The 27348-nt window shown below is 42.0% G+C and overlaps 1 protein-coding gene across 3 annotated transcripts in view; it reads left to right on the top strand.

The window, feature by feature from the left end:
- Positions 1–20324, top strand: part of Meis1 (Meis homeobox 1) — a 140751-nt gene extending 120427 nt beyond the window's left edge. For 2 of the 3 annotated variants that reach the window (XM_060365707.1, XM_060365709.1), the window contains 3 exons: positions 15396–15454; positions 16521–16610; positions 19110–20324. In XM_060365707.1, coding sequence (XP_060221690.1) covers positions 15396–15454; positions 16521–16610; positions 19110–19393 — 433 coding nt within the window. In that variant the 3' untranslated portion in view covers positions 19394–20324. Of the gene's footprint in view, positions 1–15395; positions 15455–16520; positions 16611–16914; positions 17010–19109 lie in introns of all 3 variants that reach the window. The other variant, XM_060365708.1, reaches the window with a different exon arrangement.
- The last annotated feature ends 7024 nt before the right edge of the window (positions 20325–27348 follow it).

The raw sequence follows: 27348 nt of genomic DNA, 5'->3' as shown, positions 1-27348 counted from the left end.
AAAAAAAAAGAAAGTGTGAGTTTAGAGTGGTCAAATAAAACCTCTCTCTCTCTTTCTCTCTCTCTCTCTCTCTCTCTCTCTCTCTCTCTCTCTCTCTCTCACACACACACACACACACACACACACACACACACATATATATATATATATATATATATATATATATGTATATATATATATATATTTAGGTCAGTGCTACATACCAGGCAATTCCCTGTGACAAAAGCTGATGTCCTATGATGAACAGCCCTAGCTGGGAATCTCAGACACTCGCTGTCTTGGCAGTGCATTGAGTTCCAGTTTCTCATCTTCCTACTTTTTATGCACACACTTTCCTAGAAAAGCCTGATGTTAAACGATCATGCCTTTGTGCTCTGAGAAGTCGACAGTTTTTAGGTGCAAAACACATAGCGTATATGAAATGCAGCATGTGTATGCAGAGAAAACCCTTTTCTATCAGTTGGGTGCATACAATTCTATGCAGCACCCTGATATTTGATAAGACATCAGAACTAGTGTCCTTGATAGATTTTAGATTTAGAATCCACATAGGATCTTCCCAGATCCTTCATCTATTGCCCTTAAAACTGTTAAGTATTCAGGCATCACTTCCTACATGTTACCCACGAGGGAAAAGGTAGATTCTTATGGTACAGGCAGGTAAATATGGATGCTTATTTTTAGAAAATCTGATCTTTACTCTAATAGATTCAACAGTTAAAGGTCAAGTTTAATTCTGGATTATAGTAGGAATGCAGCAAATAATTTTATAAGTAATCAAAGATTCTATAAATATAGGGACCTGTTTAGATGGAAATGTTAAAACATTCACAAATTATCCTTTCAGCTTCTGTGATCTAAAAATCAATAGGGTCAGTAGGTTCCATAGAATTGTTCTGCTTTTCTTCTGGTGTAATTTAATAACACATTTTACAGATGTTGTTTAAACATTAGGCACAGATTGTTTTGTCAATAAAGCTAAGCAGAGGCATGACACAAAGACAAGGGGAAAAAAGCAGATGTAAGAAGAAAAAGAAAACAAAACCAAAAACCCATGGCCCCCTAGCAGCGTTCAGTGCATGAAGCCCCGGGTCATTTGTTTGCTACTCTATTGCAAAATGAAAGTGAGACAGCGCAGTGGTTCTTCCCTGGCTGGAAGTCACCTAGGGGTGAAGCAGCTTCACACACTGTCATTTTGTTACGCAGCTGCTTCCGCTTTTCCCTCTGAGAATTGTAGAGTAGCCTACATTTAAAGTAGACTTCCTAACTGATCAATGGAGTAACAGGTGTAGCATTTAAAGAAGAAGAAGAAGAAGAAGAAGAAGAAGAAGAAGAAGAAGAAGAAGAAGAAGAAGAAGAAGAAGAAGAAGAAGAAGAAGAAGAAGAAGAAGAAGAAGAAGAAGAAATAGAAACAGACGAACTCCCAAGAACATTTCAGAATGTGTTGTTCTTGAAGCCTCAGTTAATTCCTATGCTTTTCACCTGGAGTGCCAATTCTAGTAACCTTACCTTTACAGGCACTTACTTTCAGTTTAGGTTATAGCAATCAGTAACACTCACTAGATAAAATACTATCTAGTTGCTCATAAGAAAATATTGAAATCAGTCAAAAAATGTTTAGCTTGCATATTGCCAGAGCCAGGGCTGGCGAGGTGCCAGACAGTCAGGGTATGATTGGGAAGGAAAGCTAAGCAAACAGCTCTGAGGGCTAGGAGCTGTGAATTTAGAAACCTCTAGGTACTGTCATGTCGGAGAGTTTTAAGAGTTCAGCAGAGACACTACTTTTTTCTCCAGATAAAAAACAAAAACAAACAAACAAAAAAAAAAACTCCTTGCAAACAATTCCCTTAGAAAATGACTTCTGCTCTGGCTATTCTGCCTACTTCGCTGAAGTTTCATGTCACCAGCTTTCTCAGAGCTTCTCCAGCCCCCAGCTGTATAAAATCATACCCTATTCGTAACACTGTTGAATATGGACACTGTTTAAAAAGGGCTAGGCGCTGCTTCACTGTGGTGGATGGAAACGTGGATTCCTGCCATCATGGAAATCCCAACACTGCTTTTTGGAACTGCTGCTTCTCCCAGGCAGCATTAGAATATTAGGCTAAGACTCCACAACCACACCTGTAGTCAGGCTTCCAGCTGAGGAAGTATTTTGAGACCTTAGAAGGTCATCAAGAGGCTCAGAGTTGGGCGGCCATTCACCGTGAACGCGATGTTTCTGGATGTCGCAGATTCCTATAACGCAGGGAAGGAATAGCTTGGGGTTCGACTTTCAACATGGTGCATGGGCTTTTTACCTCACTGAGCCAGGCTTTCTGTTTTTATTCTGTGTCAGGACAAGCATCTAGTCAGTCAGAGGAATAGGTGGTGAGGGTCCCCACCACTTGGACCGCGGCGTGTTTGAGGAGCGCACAAGAAGTGAGGGTTCCATGGAGCATGAGGCCTGAAGTGGAAGACCTTGTCTCCAGCCACATGAAAATATAACGCTTACACAGGGAAAGTCATGGAGGAAGAGGAGGAACTATTAAAGGAAGGAAATCGAACCAAAGATTTCATCGTGTTCCTCATTCCTGACCAGTGAGATGTGTGCCCTTATTTAGGTCACTTTATTTCCACAGATACCAGCTTCCTGTACTTTAAAGTAGACAGGCAGGACTGGTTAGTCAGAACTCCAGCCGGTAACAGTTCTGTATTCGAGGTTGTGTAAAACGCATAAAGAGACAAGGTGAGCTTTGTGAGGCTGATCTAATCACAGCTCTTGTGCAGGAGTGGAGGGAAAGCCCTGTGATAGAGACACACAGGAAAATTAATTAAAAAGTTGCTACTTTCTCTCATCTTAAATAAGCAAATCACACACTGTAAAATAAAAACTCGATGAAATTAAACATTATTGCAAGACATGAAAAACATGTGTGCTGTCATTTTGATGATTTGTAATAAAGATAAATCAGTTGTTTTTAGCAGTGTGCTATGAGTCTGTGAAGGGCACGACAGATAATAGGTTTGAAATTTCTGAAGTTATTGTACAACAAAATTTGTTTTTTTCCTCAGGCATTCAATCTTTTTCTCTAGCAATTTTGTACGTGACAAACTTTTTAGTGGGTGCATTAATAATCTATAAGTAATGGGTTGTCAGGTGTCAGTTAGAGATTAAGAGATTGTTTAAGCATTACCCATTTGCTTCTTCGAATGAGTTTTATAGGTCAGGAGAAATAAGTTTTTGAATTGTGGTTGTGTGTACACACTCCTCCCCCACCCCCTTTTCATTTGGCTCCACTCCAGGTGTATGTGGAAGAGCCATATTACATTACATAAATCCTGCATGTAGGAGCAGAGTTGAAACTCACACTGTGTGAATCAAGGGGACGGATGTCTCATCTGTCTTCTGTAAATGTGTTTGAGTTTTTAAATGTTATCCTTGATTATCTCAAAGGAACTTTGCAAGGAGAAACAGACTCAGCTATAAGGGAAGCTTTGCGCGTCAGTGGTTTCCCAGCAAGTCAGGCTTAGGTCTGTTCTTGTCAAATCTGTCTTGAGTGTGTTTACATATAGTTTGCCTTCCTGGTATTCTGCCTGCACCGACCTGATCCCCACCTATTTTGTGTCAACAGTTGCTGAGCCTGGTGTTCCGTGATTAAGCATTAAGCACCAAGCCCTGAGCTGGCTGAGACCCTCTTTCCCTCACTTACATCATTGTCTTGCTTCAGGCTGTGCCTACAGAAAACAAACAGCATATTTGAGTGGTTAAAAATTCAGCCTAAAATATTGAAAAATGGGGGGTGGGGTGGGCAAATGTTGCCTCTTTGTTGAATAAAACAGTTTTCTCAAAAGTGTAAGGGGAGTCAGGGCCTCAAGGAAGAGGTGTTTTTGAGGGGAAATGTCTAGGATGTAGTCTGGGCTGCTCCTAGGTGTGGATGCTGTGGCTCTTTGTGTAGATGCTTAGGGCTATGCCAGTTACATTAAATTTATTTTTGAAGGAAAGCACAACAGTCATAAATCACAACATGTGGAATGAATGTCTGTAATTTTGACAAATACGGAGTTCACCATTCAATGGCACCACGTTCATTAAACATGCTTTGCTGGATTTTATTTGTATTTTTACAAAGTTTTTAGGCTGAACTATTGGTTTGAGAAGTAATTAACTCTTTCATACTATTAACACCTCAACACTAACAAATAAACAATAGAAACAGTTTATCTGTTTAATATCCTTAGAGGCTCTCCTTGTTCTTTACCTTCTTAAATAACCAAACCCTCACAAGATTAGACTCTATCATCAAAGAGGGGAAAAACCATTTCCTTCCTCAAATGCATTAAGTCTTGCAGGCTCATAGTGATTATCCATCTTGGGTCCTAAGTGTAACTTAGCTCAAAAAAAAAAAAAAAAAAAGAATTTCCTGTCATTGAAGAGATCTGACTTAATGCTGATAGAGTAAAAAAAAAAATTTAAAGAACACTATATTGCCTATGGATGGAAGTTATATGCATCCTGATTAAATAACATATATTGAAGTTTTTAGTACTTTTACTTTAGGGTACTGAATTTTTTTTTAAGCAGTATTTTTGTGGGCTGCTGTCTGGATGAAGAGTTTTGTTGGTCTATATTACAAAAACATCTGCTGTGGCTGACTTTGTTTGATCCTTCATTTGGGTCAGAGTTCATATATACTTGGAAATGGTTGGGCTTATGAGATGTTGAAAAAGCTAATGGAAAGAACGGTATTGTATAGAAACCATGAGATCTGTCACCTTGGTTGGTCACCTGACAGAATTGTTCACGGAAAGGGAAGTGGACTTGATTGTGACTAGAATTCCCATCCTCAGGGCTTGGAGGCTTGGGAAACCAAAGGGGGCATATGAGAATCATTCCGAATGAATGTAAAAAAAAAAAAGAGAGAAACATTGAGAATTAAATTTTGTTTTCAGTCATGCTATTTCTTTTGAGATTACAAACATGACTTTTGAAGTGCTACACAAGGGATGAGGGATTAGAATTTTAGAAACCCTGTACTACTGAGCCACAGGGTACAGCTTCTGGGAGAGAATTTCTGCATCATTTGACAAATGAGGCTCTGCATGTGATGTTGTGCGCTAGCTGCCAATTAAGAGGCGGGGACAAGAAGGGCCCTTGTCCAGGGCTTCTCCAGGCCTCCCGTTATGGGCTTGTTCTTAGCAGCTTTATTAGGTATGATGCACACAGGTCATGGTGTTCGCCCACTTAACCTGCGCGACTCAGCGCTGCATCCACAGAGCTTTGCAACCCTTCCCACCATCAATTTCAAAATATGTCTTGCCACTTTGAAAGAAACTGGGTACTGGTTAGCTACTACCTCTCCTCTTATTTCCTGTTCTCTGCTCAGCAGCTCCTGGCAGCTGCTACTTTATCTTCTCTCTCTACGTTTGCCTATTCTGGGCATTTCACACACACACACACGCACATGAAAACTGTGGTCTTAGAATATGTGACCTTATGTGACTGGTCTCTTTTACTTAATGTTTTCAAGGTTCATCTACATTGTAGCATGTAGCACTCCATTCCTTGTCCTTGCTGAGCAGTGATTCATTGTGTGACTGGAAACCTATTCAGTGTTCCTGGGTCAGCTGGTGAACTTTTGGGTTTCTTCCAGTTTTTTTTTTTTGTTTGTTTGTTTTTGTACTGTTCTGTATTTTTGAGACTTATAACGGCAGTGACCTAAGGAACTCCTGAGTTAAGTTTTACATCCTGTGAAGCATGTTTCTTCACCATTAGCCCTAGGTCGCTCTGGCTACACCCCTAAACACTGCTCTCATCTCAGAGCCCATCAATGGCATGTTCCCATTCAGCTCCCAGGCTCTTCTGACTAGACCCATTTTGAATCTCCCTGCTGTTGGTTCAGTGTTTTGAATGATATATTGGATTTTTTTTTAAGATAGAGGTTGGGGATATATCTAGGTTGGTAGAGTGTTTACCTATCATGCAGCATGTCCTGGGTTCAATCGTTAGTACCATATAATTCCAGGCTCGGTAGGGAGTTCATGCCATCCCAGAAGCAGTTGGAAGATGGAAGCTATAGATACCAGGTCAACCTTGGCCATCTAGTTAGTTTGAAGCCTGCCAGCATAGGATTCATGTGCATTTTCAGAAGAAGAAAACAGAAAGAGGGGAAGGAAGGGAGGGAGGGAGTAAAAGAAGATGTGATACTGCCTTTAATCCCAGCACTCACTAGGCAGAGGCAGGCAGAGCTGCTCTATGTAGATCTGGCACAATTAGAGCAGTGAAGTAGGACACTATTTCAAGAATAAACAAACACAAAAGAAAATAGAAAAATAAAGTTCCACTGGCATCCAGCAACCCAACAACAAACACACATTCTTCAAAGCTTTACTGACAGGGCTTTACAAGCATTTATTACATTCTAAGAGGAGATGATTTTGTCTCCTTCGTCTGGGTCATCTATCTCATCAAGGCAGGCAAGGGGAGAGATTGCCTTTTTCTATTCAAGGCTCCATCTACATCTCTTAGGCTTTCCGAGCACATACTGTGGCATTGCATTGAGTTTTGATCTTGTATTCCTGGTTGACACAGAGGCCCCACTCTGTGGATAGACACTCTGAAGGATAGACACAACCCCCCCATGTGGTCTATGCTGTTCTATAACTAAATTTTGTGACCAGGCAAAACTGAGTGACATGGTGAAGTTTGAGGTGTCTTCCCTTGGTATGAGTGAAGATTCCAAGGCCAGAAATTTATGGTTACTGAAGGCATGGGACAACTGAAGGGAGGGTTCTAGAGAGAGCAAAGAGTTCAAAAGCATTCCAAGAGGAGACTAAAATTTAGTAGTATCCTATGCTAATGGATGAAGTTATGACTCTTTCACTGTCAGGTTTCAATGTGATTATTTAAAGCAGTGGTTGCAAACCTTCCTAACCCTGAAACTATTTCATATGGTTCCCTATGTTGTGCTGACACTCCCAACCACAAAATGATTTTCGTTACTGCTTCACAACTGTAATTTTGCTACTGTTGTGAACTGTAATGCAAATATCTGATATGCCAAAGATCTGATATGAAACCCCTGTGAAAGGGTCATTCGATCCCCAAAGGCTCTCAACATACATATTGAGAACCAGTGGTTTTTTCTTTGAAAAAAAAAAAAAAAACGATGTCTAGCGATCCGGTAAACTGGCCATCCGTCTGAACTGTGTAGGTGGCTGCATGGTACTGCCCAGGGCCCATTCACTCTTAGCAGTGTCCTACTTTATGTGATACACTGCCAGCTCCTATTTATCATGGAGACTGGCAGAACAACAGGATTTGCCTCAAATGCATATATTTATTTAGCAATATGTTAGAGAGTTTCAGTTATATGCAACTGACATTTTATGAATGAGAAAATGTGTACTTAGATAGAAAAAAATAAGTTCTGCTATAAAATAAAAAGCGGCATCCATTTTGTCAGTGTTTTTACAGCTTCCGAGGTGTTTTCCTCAGCAGATAAAGTTTAACTGTGGGTTTGGGGAATGAAATCCAGGTAGTCATGCTTGTGTAGCAAGGACTGTTGCCTGAATCCCTTCTCTACCTCTGTAAGTTATTCCCAACCATTGAGTCTTCCTTCACTGAGCCTACTGAGAGACACTCAGCATTTATTCTACCAAGTTTAGGCCCCAGGGTTCGGTGGTCTAGGAGGCAGCAGTGGGAGCCAAGGATAAGAGTTCAAGTTAGAATAAAGGACTTAGGAAGCACACGGCTTTATAACCCAAATATTAATATGATATTTATTTGCAAGAAATTTTTTCTGTGATGTGTGCCCACCCAGTGATGAATTCTTAAAATTGTTTCAGTTTTAAGTCCAAAACAGGTCACAGGCTTTGTTATTACTTTGTACTGTCTTTGTCAATTAAATGATGACCACCCCTCCCAAACCCCACTAAGTGTTCTGAAGAAAACCTATCTCCAATGAACTACTTTGCTCAAGCTAGAGCACAGTTTATCCTGTGTCCCCTGCCTCTGGCTTCTCATCCTCTGACTGATGGAATTCCTGTGATTTGAGCAATCTCACATTATGTTTCTGCAGCGGGAATGGAGGAGAGCATGTCTCCCCCTTCCAGGTCTGCCCAACACTTCTCCCAGCCACGCTCCACCCCCAGCCACCCCTAGACATGAGTGATGTATTGCAGCCTGCGAGCTGCTGGAGGAGGTTAAGAAACCAGAAGAGGATGCCAAAAATATGATTTCATAAGGTTTTGACTTGAGATTGAGTCAACTTTCTTGAGCATTTTAAAATCTTGTTTTATAAAATTTTATTTCACAAAGAAATGATTTGTAGAAAGGTTGAATCCTGAAGACTATCAATTTTGGATCATTAAGTCCAATAAGTAAATGTAAATCTACAATGATTTTCAGTAGAAGATTTTTCAGCTAAAATTTTTGCTTAAGAGAACAAAGGGTTACTTGGGCTATGGCTACTATTTCCCGTAGCCTTTGTCTATAGATCATGCCTTAACATTAGAGGAGATGCCGACTTCTTAAAATGTATATTATTTTAATTGACTAACCCTGATAGTCTGAAAAAATGTTATGTTGAGGAAATTCATGGTATAAAAAAATAACAAAATTCTGTAATTCTACCATTACAGATGTTAGATGTTTTCATCAAGCTTACTCCTAAAACAACAACAAAAAAACAAACAAAAAAAGTCTTTAAAAAATTCTCCAAATAGATTCTATGTCAATTAAATATTATATGTTCCTTTGTTTATTTTTAATAAAATAAAAAACGGTATATACAAATATTGCCAGTAATTAAATTATAGTTAGGAATACATATTTATTTTTACTTAAATATGTATAGAACTATTTATAAATATAACTAATAGTAATCAATTCATTTTCACTAACATGCCTTTCTAGGTAGTGTAATCATTTTTAGATTTTTTTTGTGGGTGTTTGTATGTATGTGTGCATGTGAACATGCACTGAGGCTCACATGCATGTGTGTGCAAAAGTGTATATATGCCAGAGGTCAACATCAACTGTCATCCCCTTTCGGTTTTGAGACAGTCTCTCACCACTCCCCAGAGCTTAACTATTTGGCCTGGTTGGCTGTCCTAAGCACTTAACTGGCCAAGCCACCTCCCCACCCCCACTTCTGAAATAATTTCCTAATTATCTTATCTTCTCAAGCATTTGAAGGTGTGGTAAATGAAATTTCTCCATTCTTAGAAGGGTGCATGCTAAAATAAACCCATGTGAACCCCCATTCTATTTACTCATTCCTAGTTGGTAAACAAGACTGTAGGACAGACCGAGAAGTAGATCATTGTTTGGAAACAAAACCACTTTGATTTTATGTGGATTACTGGCTTGGCTGTAACATGTCAAACTAAATGTGGGCTCCCTTTAATTATGAATTGTAAGCTGAACACTAAACACTAAGGAATAGAACTGTAAAGAAAATATGGCAAGGTGAATGAGTGAGTTTTCCTCTTGGTTTCTCTCATTATGACAGTGACTTACAGAAAAGAGCAAAAACTGTGGACAATGTTGGCTTTGGAGCTGGGCAACGCTGCCTTGAGTTTGGCGCCTAACGCATGCCCTCTAAACTCTTCTCACCCTCCTGATCTGTGAGGATTCAGTTTAGAAACAAAGTTCGGAACTAGGGCATAAAGCAGACAATAAACAAAGGGTAAAGGACCATTTCAAAAAGCAGTTTCACCAGCTCTTGCTTAGAAAACCATCCTGATTCTAAAACTAAGAATGAAAGGAGATAAGCACATGAGGAAAAAAGAAAAAAAAAAAAAAACCACAAACCCACACAAACAACACACACATACCGCACAAACACACAGCCCACATCCATACACAAACCACACATGCACACACAAGCACACATACATCCCACACAAGCACACACATAATACACATATACACCATACATGCACACACACACACAAATACATATACAAATACGCCCAACCTACACACATTCACACACCACACATACATACATACACATGCACAAAAACACACAAAAATACACAAACAGCACACATATACACATATACACACTCACAAATACACACACACACACACACACAAATACACACAAATGCACATTCACATATTCAAACACCCAACATGTAACAACTGTGGAGTGAGGAGAAGAAATGAAATCAGAGCTTCTCTCCTTAAAGATAAATTTGGATCTAGCTTTAAATCTACTTGTATGATTCTTATAAAGTGTAAAAAGTAAAATTCAATTTATAGTTGATCTCAAATCTCGGATGATGGGAGATTTTCTTGCCTTAGCTCTTGCTCCTCCTTACAAGGACTCTGAGTCCTAAACAAACAACCAGGTCAGAGAGAAATACATTTCTGTTTATTTGGACATGGAGGAAAGCTGTAAGGTCAGCTCACTATTTTCCTTTCCTTGGTAAAACTTGGCCTCGGAAAGAAGATAATAGGGTCTCTCTCAAGCAGAAACTACTCTGAGGTGCATACAGAAGGAGATGTGGGCTTCCTTCCTTTTCATTTGTCTACCACCTACACATACATACATACACATGCACAAAAACACACAAAAATACACAAACAGCACACATATACACATATACACACTCACAAATACACACACACACACACACACAAATACACACAAATGCACATTCACATATTCAAACACCCAACATGTAACAACTGTGGAGTGAGGAGAAGAAATGAAATCAGAGCTTCTCTCCTTAAAGATAAATTTGGATCTAGCTTTAAATCTACTTGTATGATTCTTATAAAGTGTAAAAAGTAAAATTCAATTTATAGTTGATCTCAAATCTCGGATGATGGGAGATTTTCTTGCCTTAGCTCTTGCTCCTCCTTACAAGGACTCTGAGTCCTAAACAAACAACCAGGTCAGAGAGAAATACATTTCTGTTTATTTGGACATGGAGGAAAGCTGTAAGGTCAGCTCACTATTTTCCTTTCCTTGGTAAAACTTGGCCTCGGAAAGAAGATAATAGGGTCTCTCTCAAGCAGAAACTACTCTGAGGTGCATACAGAAGGAGATGTGGGCTTCCTTCCTTTTCATTTGTCTACCACCTACAAAAAGGGAGTCTAGTTCTTAAAAGCACTTTATAATTAAGGTGTCTGTGTGTGTGTGTGTACAGTAATATACAAAGGCAAATAAGACATTACAACCTTTAAAGCTTACTTAGCATCAGTTTATTGTTTAAAGCCTAAATTGTAACATATTTTGCTTGTATTCTATTGAGAAAAGTTGTACAACTGCCCATCTCAGGGAGTGAGCCAAGCTCACAGTCAGATTCTTGACATCAAATAGATCTGAGATATATTTGAAGAGCAGTTAAAAAAAAGTCTATTCTGTAGTGATCAGAAATGTATTTATAGTATTCTTTCTAATTTGGGATTTATCCTTCTCTCTGTCACTTGTTTTCAGAACCACTGTTTTTTGAACTTGATCTTGCTTCAGTAAATGTACTTAAGATAACCATTTTACTGATTTCCCCTAAATAAGTAGGAAATATGTTATAGTATGTATAATGAAGGAAAATAACTAGGAAAGATGTTATAGTATGTATAGTATGAAGGAAAATGAGTCCATCCATGTTCACATCCAATCTAAAAGCATTTTGTTGGTTTCCAGGTTTACAAACTTTTTAATAATTTTACTTCATTCACAATGAAAAGCAAAGCATTCTCCCACCAAAGCAGGGAGGATGAGACACAGGTCAAAGGGCACTTGAGAAACAAACAGCCAGGCCAGTTTATTTAAACAGATAGTGGGACAAGGGAGCTGACCTCAGTTTGACTTATAGTGGGAGGAGCAAGAATGCCATTTTATTGCTTTGCCCAGAAGGAAAATGTTTTTGTATCTGAATTCACCCCTGAAGCCTTCTTGATGCTTTCTGCTGTATGAAGCTAATTCCAAAGAGAGAGGATGGGTGGCAAATACCCGAGGTCCTCTGTGACAGTGATAAACGTCACCAAGGGGAATCAGGTTGAAATGATGCAGGTAGAAATAAAGTATTATTTTAGAAAATTAAATACTTTCCTACTTAACCTTAACCCATAGTACAAGTTGTTTCATAATAGTATGTAGATTAAAATTTAGTAATGTTCCAAGAACTTACTATGTCTCAAAAGTATTGATAATATTATATTATACCAAAATGCTTTTCAATGATGGCTTTCCAAAAGAGGCAGTTGAGTTGAAGGTGTAGGTTGGTTGGTAGAGTAGTCTGCCCAGCATATACCAGGCCCTGGGTTCAGTCCCCAAGTACCTCATAAGGCCAGCATAGTTAAAAATACTGGTGTGCTCACCATTCAGAAGGTCAGGTCCATCTTCTTGAGCTAGCCAGTGTGGGGCCAGCATGAACTCCATGCAAGCCTGTCTCATGCCAAGCAGGCAAGTTAGTTATATGTAGCCCTAGTAACATACCTAAACAATTCAAAGTGGCTAAGTTCTCTTTGATATCCATTGTTTCTGTCTGTTATTGTTTTTAACTCCTGAATTCTCATCCCCATGTCTATGTAAATGAGTTTGTTAAATCTGTGTATCAATTAAAAACAATTATCAGCACTAGAAAAAGGAGTAAATCATAACCAGTACCTGTGGCTGGTGAGTTAAGAGGATGTGGTAATGAGTTTGACCTTACTGGGCACCAGGACAGGTTCCAAATCAATGCAACCAGTGTATCTCTGCAAACTTCCAGAGAGATACCAAAATCCCAGCAAAGGGAGTAGTGTGGCCTGAGTGAAAGTAGGCTCAAAATATGAGGGGGAGGGGACCTTTTAAGAACCATGGATATTTAACCCAGAGAGAAGAGAGAGAGAAGCCTAGAGGACATGTTGGTTGTGTTCAAGTGTTGAATGAAATGTTGAAATTGTCCCAGAATACTGAGCCATGCAAGGATTTCGGGTGGAGGACAGGACCTCCAGTTGCTTGCCTTGTTCAATGACAGACTCTTGGGGAAGATGGTTAGCACTGTGTAGAGGCTGTGCATTGATTTGGTGGGATATTATGGAGATCCATATCAATGGCCCAGCTAAGTGACAAAGGGTTTCTAAACTTGATTCAGAGTTTTCCTCTGGTGCCATTGGCTGGATGGTCATGAGTGGGTAACCTGCACTGGTTATTACGTGTTGGTTTTGGGAGTCTACCTGTTTGAGTGTAGAGGAGGCAAGTGTTGGAATGTGGGAAAATGGAGTTACAGAATGTTACAAAAATGAGCAGCCTCATTTTTCTCTACATAAACAAGCTGGGTGGTCATCCTTCTCCATCTACAAGGAGTTCACTGTCATGCTCATTTCTTATCTGAACATAAGCGTTGCTGCCAGTGGTAAGTGGTTAAAAAGTAGGTAATTTTCAGATATCTGTTTACTATAGACTATTCTAGAGGGTAATGCATGAATAGCGGCTGGAGTCTCGACATTTGAAAGGAAGGTAATCATGATCATTTCCTAATTTTGTGTCATCAACACATTCTTAACATCTCTTTGGTGACACATGACCTGAAAGAAGTCACTTGGTTTCTCTGAGCCTTGTTAAAAATTGTCCTCACCTGTTAAAAGCTGCTTTTCTAGCCATGCATGGTGGTGCATATCTTTCATCCCAGCATACAGAGGCAGGCAGATCTCCATGAGTTTTAAGCCTGCCTGGTCCACAGAGGGAGTTTCAGTCAAGGCTGCACAGAGAAATGTTGTATCGGAGAAACAAAACAGAACAATAACAACAACAACAAAAATTGCTCTTTAAAAAGACTTGAAACAGAAAGTCAAGAGACTGTTTCTTCTCTGTCAGTGGAGATTATGAACAGTAGCATAAATAAAGAACTATGCTTTTCCCTCTTACCTATATTAGTTACTATGAAAATTACTTTTTGTATATGCAGAATATTAATATTAAATAATTTTCTAATTGGTCATGCAGTGCAGGCAGCTAATGAAAAGGCAGATTTTTTTTTTTCATTTTAATTGGTTATTTCACATGGTGTTTGTGCTACACCTGTGCTTATAATGAGAATGGAGAATTAATCTAACCTTCTGCTCACATGATTCTAATTTTCATGGCTTATATAAGATAATGATAACCTGATTTGCAACACAGTTTGTTGTAGATCTGTGTTTTAAGTATTTTTACTATCAGTTCAAAGACTTCCTATGTAAAAACTGATACAATATACAGCCTTTAATTCAGCGTCAACAATGAGCCTTTTTGCCATGGTCCAGCTCCATCACTTCCTTTAATTACCTCTCAGGAAGAAAACAAGCAGCTATAGGATACTAAGAATCTTAAAATGCTATGAAACTTATATTTTTATTTTAAAGACACATGCCTGATTAATGGTTTGGATTTTCATAGCTGTTTTTTTTTTTTTCCTCTCAAAGAAACAGATGTACAAACTACAATTTATATCGGATCATGGAACCCTTCAATTATTAGTAGGGAAGCATTGAACTTTTTTATCATATTTTTAATGTCCCGCTCAGAGTTGAGTTGGGAACTAAAGGTAACTCAATACATATGCCATATTTTCTGGGTTTGGCAAGCAATTCTTATAATCCAGAACTATATATATATATGTTTCATAACTTGACATTTTTGGAGGAGCTATTTAAAGGCTTGAACCAAACAATCTTTTAAATAAATTTAGAGTGACTTATATGTCTTAATAAGATGTTTATAAATTTCCTGTAGTGGCAGAAGAAAGTAAAATTATAAATTCAGTGGCTGTGTAGATGTGACCTTGTCTTGACTTCGGATTTTGCAGCAAAAGACAAAAAAAAAAAAAGTCACTCCAAGAAATCTCTCTGAGGAATGCATTTCTTTAAAGTCCCCAGAAGTGTGAGTTAATAGTGATAAACTCCAGACATTCTTTCAATTGATGGTGCGCTGCCAGCTCTGTTCGTTATCTTAGTGGTGGACATAAAGATGAAACTAAGTTTGCAAAAGGTAGGGGAGGTTTAGATAAAACAAATTGTGAAAAAGAAGTCAGAGAGTGTCAGATTGAAATGTCAGTAATTGGGAAGTAGCAGATGTGCTCAGGGCTTCTCTCTCTCTCCCCATCAACTCCCACCCTGCCCATTGAAAAGAGTGGTGCCCAGCATTGTTTCTCCAAAACTCTGCTAATTCCCCCATGAAAAGATGAAATGGAAGTGTCCAACTGTGGTAAAACAGGCAAACATAAATCAACTCAGAAACCCAAGCCTTGTACTCAGAGGTCATGGGGTTATAGGTTTTGCAGCATGTGAAGCTGTCCGGGAGGGAGAGAAAGGAGGCAGACGCAGCTTGCCAAGACCTGGGTCTTCTTACTGTGATTCATCTCTTCCTTTCCCTCTATCTTCTGTCTATGTTTTTATGCAATAATGACGGTGTGCTTTGCTTTGTTGGTTGCAGGTTTATTAATGCCCGGAGAAGAATAGTGCAGCCCATGATAGACCAGTCCAACCGAGCAGGCAAGTCCCCTCTAGTGACTGTATTCAAGTCAGGCAAGCGAAAACCATCCTCAAGCCATTCACCAGGAGGGCTGCCACCTGGTAAATGAACTGGGAGTGAGTACTAGGAGTGCCTGGCAGTGAAAATTAAACCAGTTTGGTTTTGTAACAACACTAATCAATTTAACATCGTTATAAAACATTTGAATAAAGGAGGAAATAAAAAGCCAATGGAGAAAAGTAACTCCTAAATCATGTGCTCAGTTACAGTCTTCTTTGTAAACATTCGATATATTAATGTTATTATTTTTTCCCTGAGTTTGCCTACCCAGCTTTCTGCTACTCTGACCACTCCCCTGGTGCATGGCTTGGTGTGGAACTGCTGTAAACTTTATTACCTGTCAAAAGGGCAAAGGGGTCAGGATCACTTGTGGGACTCAGTAAAGTTCAAAGACATTCAGTGAGGTAGAGCTTTTGTGTGCTTTAATAACTCAAGGCAGCTTACTTCTGAAACAGCTTTTCATGTACAGTTAAAACATGGGATTCAGTTAGTGGTATAAATACATAGCTCTTATTCTCATGACCTAGCTCGTTAGTATCTGTCTTTTGGTGTTCACAGTTTTAAAGAAATAACAGCTTTGTTTTGTTTTGTTTTGTTTTTTGGTCATGAGTCGTAGGTTTTGTTTTGTATTATAACATGGTAGCAAAGGCAGCAAACAAATTCACCAGGAGTGATGCAGGTTTGAACTGTAGCTCTGGAAAATCGCTCATCTCTCAGCTCTATTGAAAACCTAGCACCACGCTGGGTCAATTCCCAGTCAGTCATATTTCAGTAACTTTTTTTGTCTTTCAATGCCCATTATGGAAGTGCCAGACAAAACCCCTAGCATGGATTTTGTCTTAGCTTGTTCCTTGAAACTAGCACTTGAAGTCACTTAAAGGACTGGTCTGAGAGAAATAATTAACTTTGGTTTAAAAATGTTATCTGCTTAGTATTTTCCCTGTGTCTCCTCCAGTCTCCTCCCCTCTCTTCTTCCCCTCCCCTCCCCCTTCTGTTATTAAGAAGCTGTGCTGTGTACTTTTGTAGTCAGCCAAGGGACACCTTATAACCCTGATGGACAGCCAATGGGAGGTTTTGTAATGGATGGTCAGCAGCATATGGGAATCAGAGCACCAGGTAAGACTTTTTTTCTTTGTGGTAGTTTTTTATGCTTACATAAGCTATGTAAGGGTCGTCCTCCCCCAGCCCCAGCCAGTGCAGGTGAAGGGCCCCATGCTCTGCTCTCTCAAGCTGCCTGCCTTGCCTTGCCTACCATCTGTGCATCTGAGATACCGAAAAGGGGAAGCCAGGACCTTCATGTACTCGAAATCTCACTGCCGCTCCACCATCTAGAATCTGTTTTGTTAAAGGGTCTTTTGGCACTATCTGTTGACTTTGCTCATTTTCTGGCCTCTTCTTGGATTTTTTATCTCCCTTCTAGGACCTATGAGTGGAATGGGCATGAATATGGGCATGGAGGGGCAGTGGCACTACATGTAACCTTCATCTAGTTAACCAATCGAAAGCAAGGGGGAAGTAAGTACAAATGGGGTCTTTGTTTTCACTTTGTCCTAGGAATAATTTTCCTCTTGCATTTTCTCATGTTCTCCTTGCCCATAGCTTCATGCTTGTTCATTCCTTTCCATTAAATTCTTATTTCTTGCTTCTTTCATTTTCTCATTGGTGTTGATCAAGGTTTGAAGCTTATAAATGCTGTCTGTGTATGATATACATTTATCCTGTGTGTTGCTATTGTACAGTACTGACCACATGACAAAACAAGAAACAGTCAGGAGGTGGGGGAGTGGGTTGTCATAGCAACAGACTGATTTGCAAAATGTAAGCAGTCTGCAGCAGTGCAAGGAGAGGAAAGAGCATGTCCCCAAAGTGCCATAAATCTGTCTAACCGCAGTTGATGCATGAGTTACATTTCTACACTAACCTGCAAGACACCAAAAAGCCAAACAGAGAACTTCTTTTAGGTAAAATAAACACAGCTTTACTTAGGGTAAGTAAAGGCATATTTTGAGCTTCAGTCAACTAAACTTTGATTTTTTTCCCCTTAGTTTGTTCCTTTGTCTGTCCATCATAATGGGATTACGTGTGGCAATGGAAAAAGGGAGAATACAAAATAGAGGTGTGCCCAGCAGGCTTCAGGGCTTAGCCCAGGCTAATTGACTATATCCAAATTAAGTATGCCATCACTTTCAGTGTGACAAATGGATTTGACTTATTCAGTATACAAAAATAGAGATCATTAATGCAATCTTCAGTGGCAGGCCTAGTGAAGTGAGCCTAGGAAAACTGTCCCAGATTCTCACTCTGACATTTTCTCTCCTAAAAAGACACCCAGAAATTTGAGTTCAAACAAGTGAAACTGTTTTGAACTCCAAAGCCCTAGTTCATTCCCCAAATCACCCCTAAGAGCATCTCTCTAGCTTTCCTTTTTGAGATTAAAAGCCACGGTCTCAGAGTCTTGGATGTGCCCCTGATTATATTAACACACTATTTAAAATTCTTGCTGAGGCCAAGGCTAACACATGCTGGTCTTCTTCTCTGGGTGGGAGTCCAGTATAAGTTTAACCATTCACTCTGAAAGCACTCCATTGAGCTTGGAAATCAACAGTCTTATTACCTCATCATGGAATTCTCTAGCTTAGTTAATTTAAATATTGTTTCTTAGTTTCTGGGTCAATTAAATTTAAATGATGTATTTTATGCTTCGTGACCAATTAAATTAATAGGTTATTACAAAAAATATTATCATCTTTTTTGATTAAAGAGCTGTGGGTACAGTATATTTTATAAGCAATTTTCATTAGTTCAAAAATGTTCCTTTAGGCTAGATTAAGCAGCCATTCATTGCCAGAGCCTGGAGACCTTATTCGAAGGTGTTCCTAGCATTCACAGTGCGCTATTACTTAGAACTAAAGCCAATTGAACATACTTAGCAGTGGCGTTATGCCTTTCACCCTTGATGATGATGGAGCTTATGGCTCTCAGAAACAATACAGCCGTCAGTTTCCATCAACTAGAGCAATCCATGCAGAAGACAAGAGGCCCCCTCAAAGCAAGAGGGGTATTGTTTTAGGTCCAATTTTTCTTATTGTTCTCAAAATCATTGTAAGGTAGACAGGGTTCTGTTAAGCTTTTCTTTTCCTCCAGCTCTAAGAGGCCATGTGGAAGGAATTTATTGATAACTGTTTTGATTTTTTTTCCCCCAAAGGTACAGGATTTGCTAAGTAATCACAGTTAGGAAGCTTGCCTAGTTCTGCTTCGTGTGAAATGTTCAGTGACCAAAGCAGCATGCATGCTCTTGATACAGCATATTTCAGGGAGCAAAAATGCTTCTTTAGATCAGAACACAACACTTTTTTTTTTTTTTTTTTTTTTTTTTTTTTAGACTTGGTAGAAAGACTGATAATGATGGCAATGCAAGGGGAATAGTGGCAAGCTCAGATATTCTGGCTGACATCTCATTTTATTTTCTTGTACATGAATCAAAATAATGCTTCTCAAGGCCCCGTTCCCTTGGTCACAATGTTCCCCGGCTTTCATAGAATTGCCACAGTTAGAACCACACTGTTGCTTTTCCATAATATTTTCTTTTTGTTTCTTTCTTTTGAATTTCTACAGGGCTGCAAAGTATGCCAGGGGAGTATGTAGCCCGGGGTGGTCCAATGGGTATGAGTATGGGACAGCCAAGTTATGCCCAACCCCAGATGCCCCCCCATCCTGCTCAGCTGCGTCATGGGCCCCCCATGCATACGTACATTCCTGGACACCCTCACCACCCAACAGTGATGATGCATGGAGGACCGCCCCACCCTGGAATGCCAATGTCAGCATCAAGCCCCTCGGTTCTTAATACAGGAGACCCGACAATGAGTGGACAAGTCATGGACATTCATGCTCAGTAGCTTAAGGGAATATGCATTGTCTGCAATGGTGACTGATTTCAAATCATGTTTTTTTTTTCTGCAATGACTATGGAGTTCCATTCTTGACATCTACTTTGGACCAAGGAGCATCCCTAATTCTTCATAGGGACTCTTAAAATGCAGGAAAACCAACTGAAGTCAATTTGGGGGACATGCAAAATAACTATATAAGACATTAAAAGAACAAAGAGTGAAATATTGTAAATGCTATTATACTGTTATCCATATTACGTTGTTTCTTATAGATTTTTTAAAAAAAATGTGAAATTTTTCCACACTATGTGTGTTGTTTCCATAGCTCTTCACTTCCTCCAGAAGCCTCCTTACATTAAAAAGCCTTACAGTTATCCTGCAAGGGACAGGAAGGTCTGATTTGCAGGATTTTTAGAGCATTAAAATAACTATCAGGCAGAAGAATCTTTCTTCTCGCCTAGGATTTCAGCCATGTGCGCTCTCTCTTTCTCTCTCTTTTCCTCTCTCTCCCTCTCTCTAGCCTGGGGCTTGAATTTGCATGTCTAATTCATTTACTCACCATATTTGAATTGGCCTGAACAGATGTAAATCGGGAAGGATGGGAAAAACTGCAGTCATCAACAATGATTAATCAGCTGTTGCAGGCAGTGTCTTCAGGAGACTGGTAGGAGGAGGCATGGAAACCAAAAGGCCGTGTGTTTAGAAGCCTAATTGTCACATCCAGCGTCATTGTCCCCATGCGACAACAACCATCACCTTATACATCACTTCCTGTTTTATGCAGCTCAGAAACATAGACTGAAGATTTATTTTTAATATGTTGACTTTATTTCTCAGCAAAGCATTGGTCATGTGTGTATTTTTCCATAGTCCCACCTTGGAGCATTTATGTAGACATTGTAAATAAATTTTGTGCAAAAAGGACTGGAAAAATGAACTGTATTATTGCATTTTTTTTTTGTAAAAGTAGCAGTTTGGTATGAGTTGGCATGCATACAAGGTTTACCAAGTGGGATAAGCTAATTATACTTTTTGTTGTGGATAAACAAATGCTTGTCAATAGCCTTTTTCTATCAAGAAAACAAAGAGCTAATTATTAATAACAATCATGGCACACTGAGTCTTAGCATTTGGATGGAGTTTGAATTCATATGAGAACTCCAAGTCCATTGCAGTCGTTGAGTGCAGTAATGAAATCAGACTCTGAATAAAAATAAGATTATTTTTTGTCATTCTGACTTTACTGCTTAAAAAATGTGTTCCCCCAATTTTTACTGGCTAGTATAGTAAATATAATAAGTAGCTCCCTGAGCCATATGTGTTTGAAAATTGTAACCACGGAGTAAATTATTTAACAATAACCACTAGTTTAAGATGACTTAATGAACTGGTAATACCAACAAAATTAAGGGTTAAAGTCACTAAACTAGCTGTAACCCGGATTACACTCAACAGTATCATTCATGTACACTATCAGTGAAATTATGCTTGCATACAGTGGCAAAGCTAAAGATTACAGTCAGCCTTTCACCAAGGATATTATCTAGGACAAGCAGTACATGTTTATTAAGAAATTAACTATATAAAATTGAAGAGACCAGACTTCAAAATCTAATTTTTATAAATATGCTCTATGTTCTCATTGGATAAAACTGGTTATTAACCAATTTTCCAGAACAGCTGTACAGAATTTCTGCATGGCAGCCAGCTAAATGGTTCAAAATAACATGTTTAAGCTGCAATAGCTTATAATTCCACTTAAATAAAATCTCTGCTCTAAAAAGTGCTTTGCAAAGCTAAGGGAAATACACAAATATTTTAATTAAGGCAGATTTATTATTATTATTTTTAAAATAAGCCTTTGGTTGCTTTGGGAACAAAGGATGGGTCAGAAGCCTTAAACCCCAGTTTGACATTCAGGCCCTTGTCATGTTACAAACCGCCCACAGCAATCCTGCTTTCTAGTTGGAAAGAGAAGCCAGCTGTGGGTTGGCCCTGCTAGGTGACACGTGCGTCACTGCCTCACCTGCTGGAGCCGCCACAGCTCTGGCTTGCACTCTCACCTTTTGTCTGTAGGGTCTTTCTTCTGAACACGTGGATGCGCAGGAGAGAAAGGCCTAACTAACTGCGTGCAGCCTGATTCAGGCTGCCACCCACCTCGCCCCTACCCCAAAGGTGGGACCGTTTAACTTCTCTGTTTTGGCCCCCGAGACAGTTCTAAGACTGCACAAGTAGTCCATGTTAGTGAAAGCGTTTTCTTGGATGGGTGGTTAGTAGCAGTTAACAACCATTTATTTACTTTTAAAATTAATAATAAACTTTATAAACTAACAGTCCTTTTACTTCTGCCTCCACAGTACAAGCTCGGTGAGTCAGCCTTTCTTCTTCAGGAGGCTCTTGCCTAGTTGGGGTGAGGGGGGTGGAGGTAGGGGTGGGGGTGGGGAGAGAGAGCGGTGGGGGGCGAGAAGGGGAAGGAGAGGACAGAGGAGAGGAAAGGGGGGGCTTTAGGGAGGGAGAAGAGTGAGTGCAAGCAAAGGGGGCTGGGGAATGCAGAGATAAAAAAAAGAATCAGGATCATTTATGTCCAAGAATTAGGAAAAAAATAAAACAAGCTTTTGTGTGGTGGGTTCCCCTCTTAGTGTGAGGGTTGTGCAAGCCTCACTCTTCAGGTCTTGCTCTTTCTGCCCCTGACACCCACCCGCATAATGCTGTTTTAGCTTTTCCTCTTGTAAATTTCAGAGCCAGCTTTGAGGTTATTGACGACACTTATCGGAAGGAGGGAAATAATGGAGGTGTGGAGAGTGTTTTTGATGTTTCTTAAAGGACAAAAACAAAACGCCCTCCCCTAAACAGGGCACACAATTGTACAGGCTTTTTTTTGGGGGGGGAGCGGGGGAGCCCGTTGGCTGAATGAGACTGTAGTATGATTTAAGTATTTTTTTCCCAAAAAAATTAAAAAAAATGTTACCCGATCATATTTAATCAAATGTAATTATAACACATTCAAAATGAATAATATGCTTTGGCAGTATTTTATTGTTATTGCTCATTGCACGATGTTCGACTGCTTTAGAAGCGCAGGAAAGACGCAAACGCGCTACAAATGGGGAATTACCCTCGTTTAGCATTAAAATTCATTTAGATAAAATTGCCACAAACATTTAAATGGGAAGATTAGTTCCCCCTCACGCCTTATTGCACTCGCTCAATGGTTCCGTTAAGAACATTTTACACGTTGGAAATTCCGTCTTCTCAGGCGGCTTGCTGTTTCCTAGTTACACACATTCAAAGCAAAGGCTGCAGCTCCGGCAGCCGCAGCCTCGGCAGCAGGGGGAAAAAGTTTGGCAACTGGTCTGCAATTCATCCGCTGCGCCCCCCAGTTTCCCCTCCGCCCTCCCCGGTCTGTCTCTCCCCGTTTTCGCACCCCCCTGTCCCGCCCCCATTATGCAGTTCTCGGAGAGCCAAGTTTGGTTGTAGAGTACGGACGATACTAAAACCACAAAGAGATGGGAGAAGCCCCTCTCCGCGTCTCCCTCTTTTGTACGAGGCTGAGGGTGGAGTGCCGCTGCTCCGAGCCCGCCCGCACCCCGACCCCGGGGCGGCCAGGCGAGCTGCGGTGGCCCGGACCGGGATCCGGGAAATTCGCCGCCGCTCTCTCGCCCTGGTGCGGTGGTGGAGACGTGTTAGAGGCTCGGCTTGCAAAGTCTGGGCACCGTCCAGTCCCTCCGGGCCCTCTCCTCGCGCCCCACCCCTCCCCCGCAGCCCCCCTCTCCCTCTCCGGCCCCCCTCCCCCGTCCTTTCTCTTTAGAGCTGCAGGAAAAAGAGGAAAGTCGGCTTCGACTGCCACCTTTTGGGGATTTGGAAAAACGCCGCTGTAGGAGACCGGAGGGAGGCGCAGCACAAATGGGGTGGGGTTGGGGGGGGGATATGGGGAGGGGAGAGAAACCCCTTATGATCCTGCGTCGGAACTGGCGCCCTTAATCTGATGCTTAAATATTTGATGTGGAAAAATTACCCATAAAATTAGTTACTAACAATTTCAAATTGAAATCACTTATCGAATTATAAGCGCATTAAAGCTGTATGGATGGTATTAGGAGTTCCTTGGGAGGCTGTCTCTTCGCAGGGAGCCGGGCCTGCGAGTTTTGCCCACGGGGAGAGGTGTCGTCGTCGGTGGAACCCTGGGGAGGGAGGGCACGCGGCGCGGGCTGGGAGGACACCGGGGTTCGGGGGTGAGCGCAGACAGGGCAACTCCAGGGACAAAGTGGAAACGTTGGGAAAGGACAAAGCTACCTCCGACCCTGGGTTTTTGAGCCTTCGGGATGCTTCCAGCTCCCCCTTCGTAGACGAGAGAGACCCGAGGGATGTTGCGAGATTCCAGGCAGAGCCGGGCTCTGCCGCGGCTCACCCAGCGCCAGCCGCCACTCAGCCGCCCCTGAGTTTCCCCACGCGAGACATCCGGCCTGTGGGCATGTGGGCGGGTGGTCTCAGTGGCGATCTCATACCGCCCTGGGCCACGCTGCGTCTGCAGAAGAGTCCTGTACCTTCCTCACCATCCACCTGAAAGTCAAAGTTAATTATTTAACCGTCTCTTGGAGACTGGGTGTCCAAGGGTCTGCACAAAAGCGCGTGCAGAGACGCCTTCTGGGACTCTCTGGGTCCCTTCCCTTCCAGCTTTGTAGTTGCCCTGGATGCTTTCTTAGGACTTTTTTCCCGGCGCAGTTCAGGCTTCCGAATCCCGCTGTACTCCTGGGAGCTAGGCGCTGAGAGCTAGCCACTCGGAGCCTGGGGACGGGAGGACACCTGGGACCCACAGACTGGGCAGGGGCGTGGGGGTTCAGGAAGTATTTCCCAGTTGTCGAGAGCAGTATGGCTCCCCAGTGTGTTAGGCGGGACTCCTTGGGATTACTTTAAAGGCCCTGGACGCCCCCCCCACACACACACCCAGCCTTTGGGATCCCGCAGGCCCTAGGTCCTTGGGAAGCCAGTTAAATCAGGAACTAATGACTCAAGCACCCATTGGGCGCTTGGGCACCGAGCGGAGAGGCGTGGGTTTGGGTGTGGGGCGCCCATTCTGGTTCCGCATCTTTCCTGGTCAATCCTGGGCTACTGGCCCTTTGGCGATCCGTAGCACCAGGGCTAGGTACAGAGTTCTCGGCAGAGGCCAAGAGTCCTCCGGTCTGCGAGGGAGGGATGGTGGGGCAGGCCGAGGCCAGTGACTAATGGGAAGGGAAGGGCTCTCTTTTACACCGAAGGAAGCCCTCAGAAACGTCTCAAACAATCTTCCAGGGCGGAGCTGAGAGGAAAACGCAAACAATATATTGCGCAATCCGTTAGACGTTTGCGTTGTGAGGCGTCTTTGCCCCAAAAACGGTACCCTGGGGGTTTCCATAGGGAGAGGGGAGGTACTTTTTAAGGTCTTGGGTTTCAGCTGGCCGTGCAGTTCCTCCCGCACTGCCTACGCGCTCCGTCCACCTCAGGGAAATCCGACTGCGAAGCCCTGGATTTAGTTTTTAGCCAGTCTTCCTTTGACCAGATGTCCAATTCCTACCGCTGACCACCCGCAGCCACGCTCACCTCTACCCTAAACCACTGTGTTCATTACCACCAACGAATTTAATCTCCGGGCAGAAAACTAGTCTCAGGACGTCGCCCTTTAGGAAAGCAGAGAATAAGGTCACCTGCTTCATACCCCACGCGGGCAGGGTCCAGAGCCTCTCCAGGGTGTCCTTTTATGGCCAGCACCCTTGGCAGTCCCTAAGTTCACGGAGAAGGTGCCGGACTGCGGTCAGGGACCCCGCGCCTGCTTTCTCGAGGTTGGAGACCTGGCAGAGGACGAGATGGCCGGTTCTCCGGCTCTCGCCCTCCTGCCCCTCTCTTGCCTTTCTGCCTAGGCCTCCCTCACACCTCGGCACTTTTTCTCCTCCTCCACTCTAAAAGTCCCTGGTCTTCCTAGGTCACCTGAAGACCCAGGCTCTAACTCCACCCAGTCCCCGCAGGCGAGGGCGGGGGGAGGGCAGGGGGCACGCTCACGGTCGTGGCAGCCTCCTTCAGTTCACGCCTGTTGACCTCACCGACTTTTCTGGACTCGAGTCCAGATGATTGCCCAGAGAAACTGCTGCCGGGTATATCCTAGGGTTTCAAAGAGCCTAATTCCCCCAGGTAGGGAGAGTGACCCCACTGATACTTCATTTCTAAGAAACCAAGTACAGCAGCAAACACCCCAAAGCAACCGCCTGCTTGCATTGTTGCTGCCTCCTGGCACAGAACTGCGTCTCGCGCTGCGGGGAGATAGATGGAGGCCAGTCACTAGCAAAGATCCCTTTCTGGCCGACCCGGGAGGCCCCACTTTGCCCTGGAGACTTAGTTCCCCCTGGACAAAAAATGGGAGTAAGTGGATGAGTGGTAAACAACGCGATGGCTGTGCAAATCCGGGCCCCCTGGTTCCTCAGCCCACCCAAACCCTCTCTTGAGACGTGCATTTTCAGGTGTTCTAAAGTGTGAACAGCCAGCTTAGTGTGCCGTCCGGTGGGGGTGGGCAAGGGGCGGAGCCTCCCACTGCACGCTCCAGGCTTTAACGTCTGCAATAACGAAATGTCTGTGCGGCAGCTGCTGTTGAGCCAAAACTAACTCTTTGGAAGACGGAAAAGAGTGAAAGGCAAAGAAAGACTGTTCATTTTATTTTTTTCTTTGGTGCCGTTTGGGATGTCATCTGTTTCCTTGGCGACTGTGTTCAGCCCCCCGGAGCCCCTGGGCTCCAGGATTGTTGGGGGGGGGGGAAGCATGCTATTTCTGCACCGTCATTTATCACTGTCACAGCATAATGATTCCCCTTGCAGCCCCCTTATTGATGTTTGTAATTGCATTATCTCATAAAGGAAGATGATCAATGAAACCAAGCCGTGCATTCTGGGGTCAGAGGAAGCCAAAGTCCTGTTTGTCCCCTTTAATACAACAAGTACTCATTATCTTTAAGTCTGCATTCGAAAAATGATCTGATCTGGGGCTGACCCTGTCGGACATCCCGACACTTTCTAAAACGCGGTTTGCGTAACCTTTTGCTTAAATGCTAAATCAAGTACCTGTCTTGCATTTCAACGAAACAAAATACTGAAAGAGAGTGAGAAAAGCGTCTCTTCCTTTTCTTCTCCCCTTCCATCCCTGTTTTGTTTTGTTTTTCCCCGGGGAGGGAGGGGCGCGATCTTCATTCAGACCCGTGAGATTTTCCACTGTAACTACTAAGAGGTGTAATGCAGCAAAGGCAACCCTATCAAACGGGGACCTATTGAATGAGAAGAATTGGGAGCGAAGGGAAGCAAAGCAGCCCGGGGAGCGACTAACAAGGTAGGTATTAAAAGTGCAGAATAAAACCACATCCGGTTTAATTAATAAGAGCAATAAACTGAAATAATTCCCCACGATTCCGCCCTTGTTTCTGCCTTTTACGAAGCCACATATGTTCTCTTTAGATAAATGACCTGTGTTCCTGTTCGGTTCTCAACAGTAACCAAATCAGTCGCATGTTCTGTTTCCAAAACCACCTACAAACTTTAGCAAATAAAAAGTTCATTTGTCTACTCAGGCAGTATTGAGTTGAGTAGAAATGCCCGCCAATACTGAATGGAGTTCATGTAATCCCATGAAAATCAAGTCGTCTCGTTGCACTGGAGTAAATGAAAAAATACAAAGGAGAAAAGGTCCAAGTGTAATTTCAAACTAAATGCATTATTGGGCTGTCAGAGTGAAAACATAATTGTTTGGCTGGAGTGGGAAGGTGGACACGAACTCAGCTCACATCTAACTTAAAGGTTTGGGGAAGGAAATGTGTGTCCTGGGTTTGGCTATTCCTGTAATGTGAGGGAAAAGGAGGGACTGAGACAACTCTAGTTCATCTGGGGATGGAATGAGGGGAAAAGCTTATTTTAGGCATTTCAAGGCTGTACAATCGAAAGGAAAAGTTT

Source organism: Meriones unguiculatus, chromosome 12 (genome assembly GCF_030254825.1).
Source record: "Meriones unguiculatus strain TT.TT164.6M chromosome 12, Bangor_MerUng_6.1, whole genome shotgun sequence".
NCBI classification, from domain to species: domain Eukaryota; kingdom Metazoa; phylum Chordata; class Mammalia; order Rodentia; family Muridae; genus Meriones; species Meriones unguiculatus.
The sequence above is the reverse complement of the archived record's forward strand: the minus strand, read 5'-3'. Positions and strand labels throughout refer to the sequence as shown.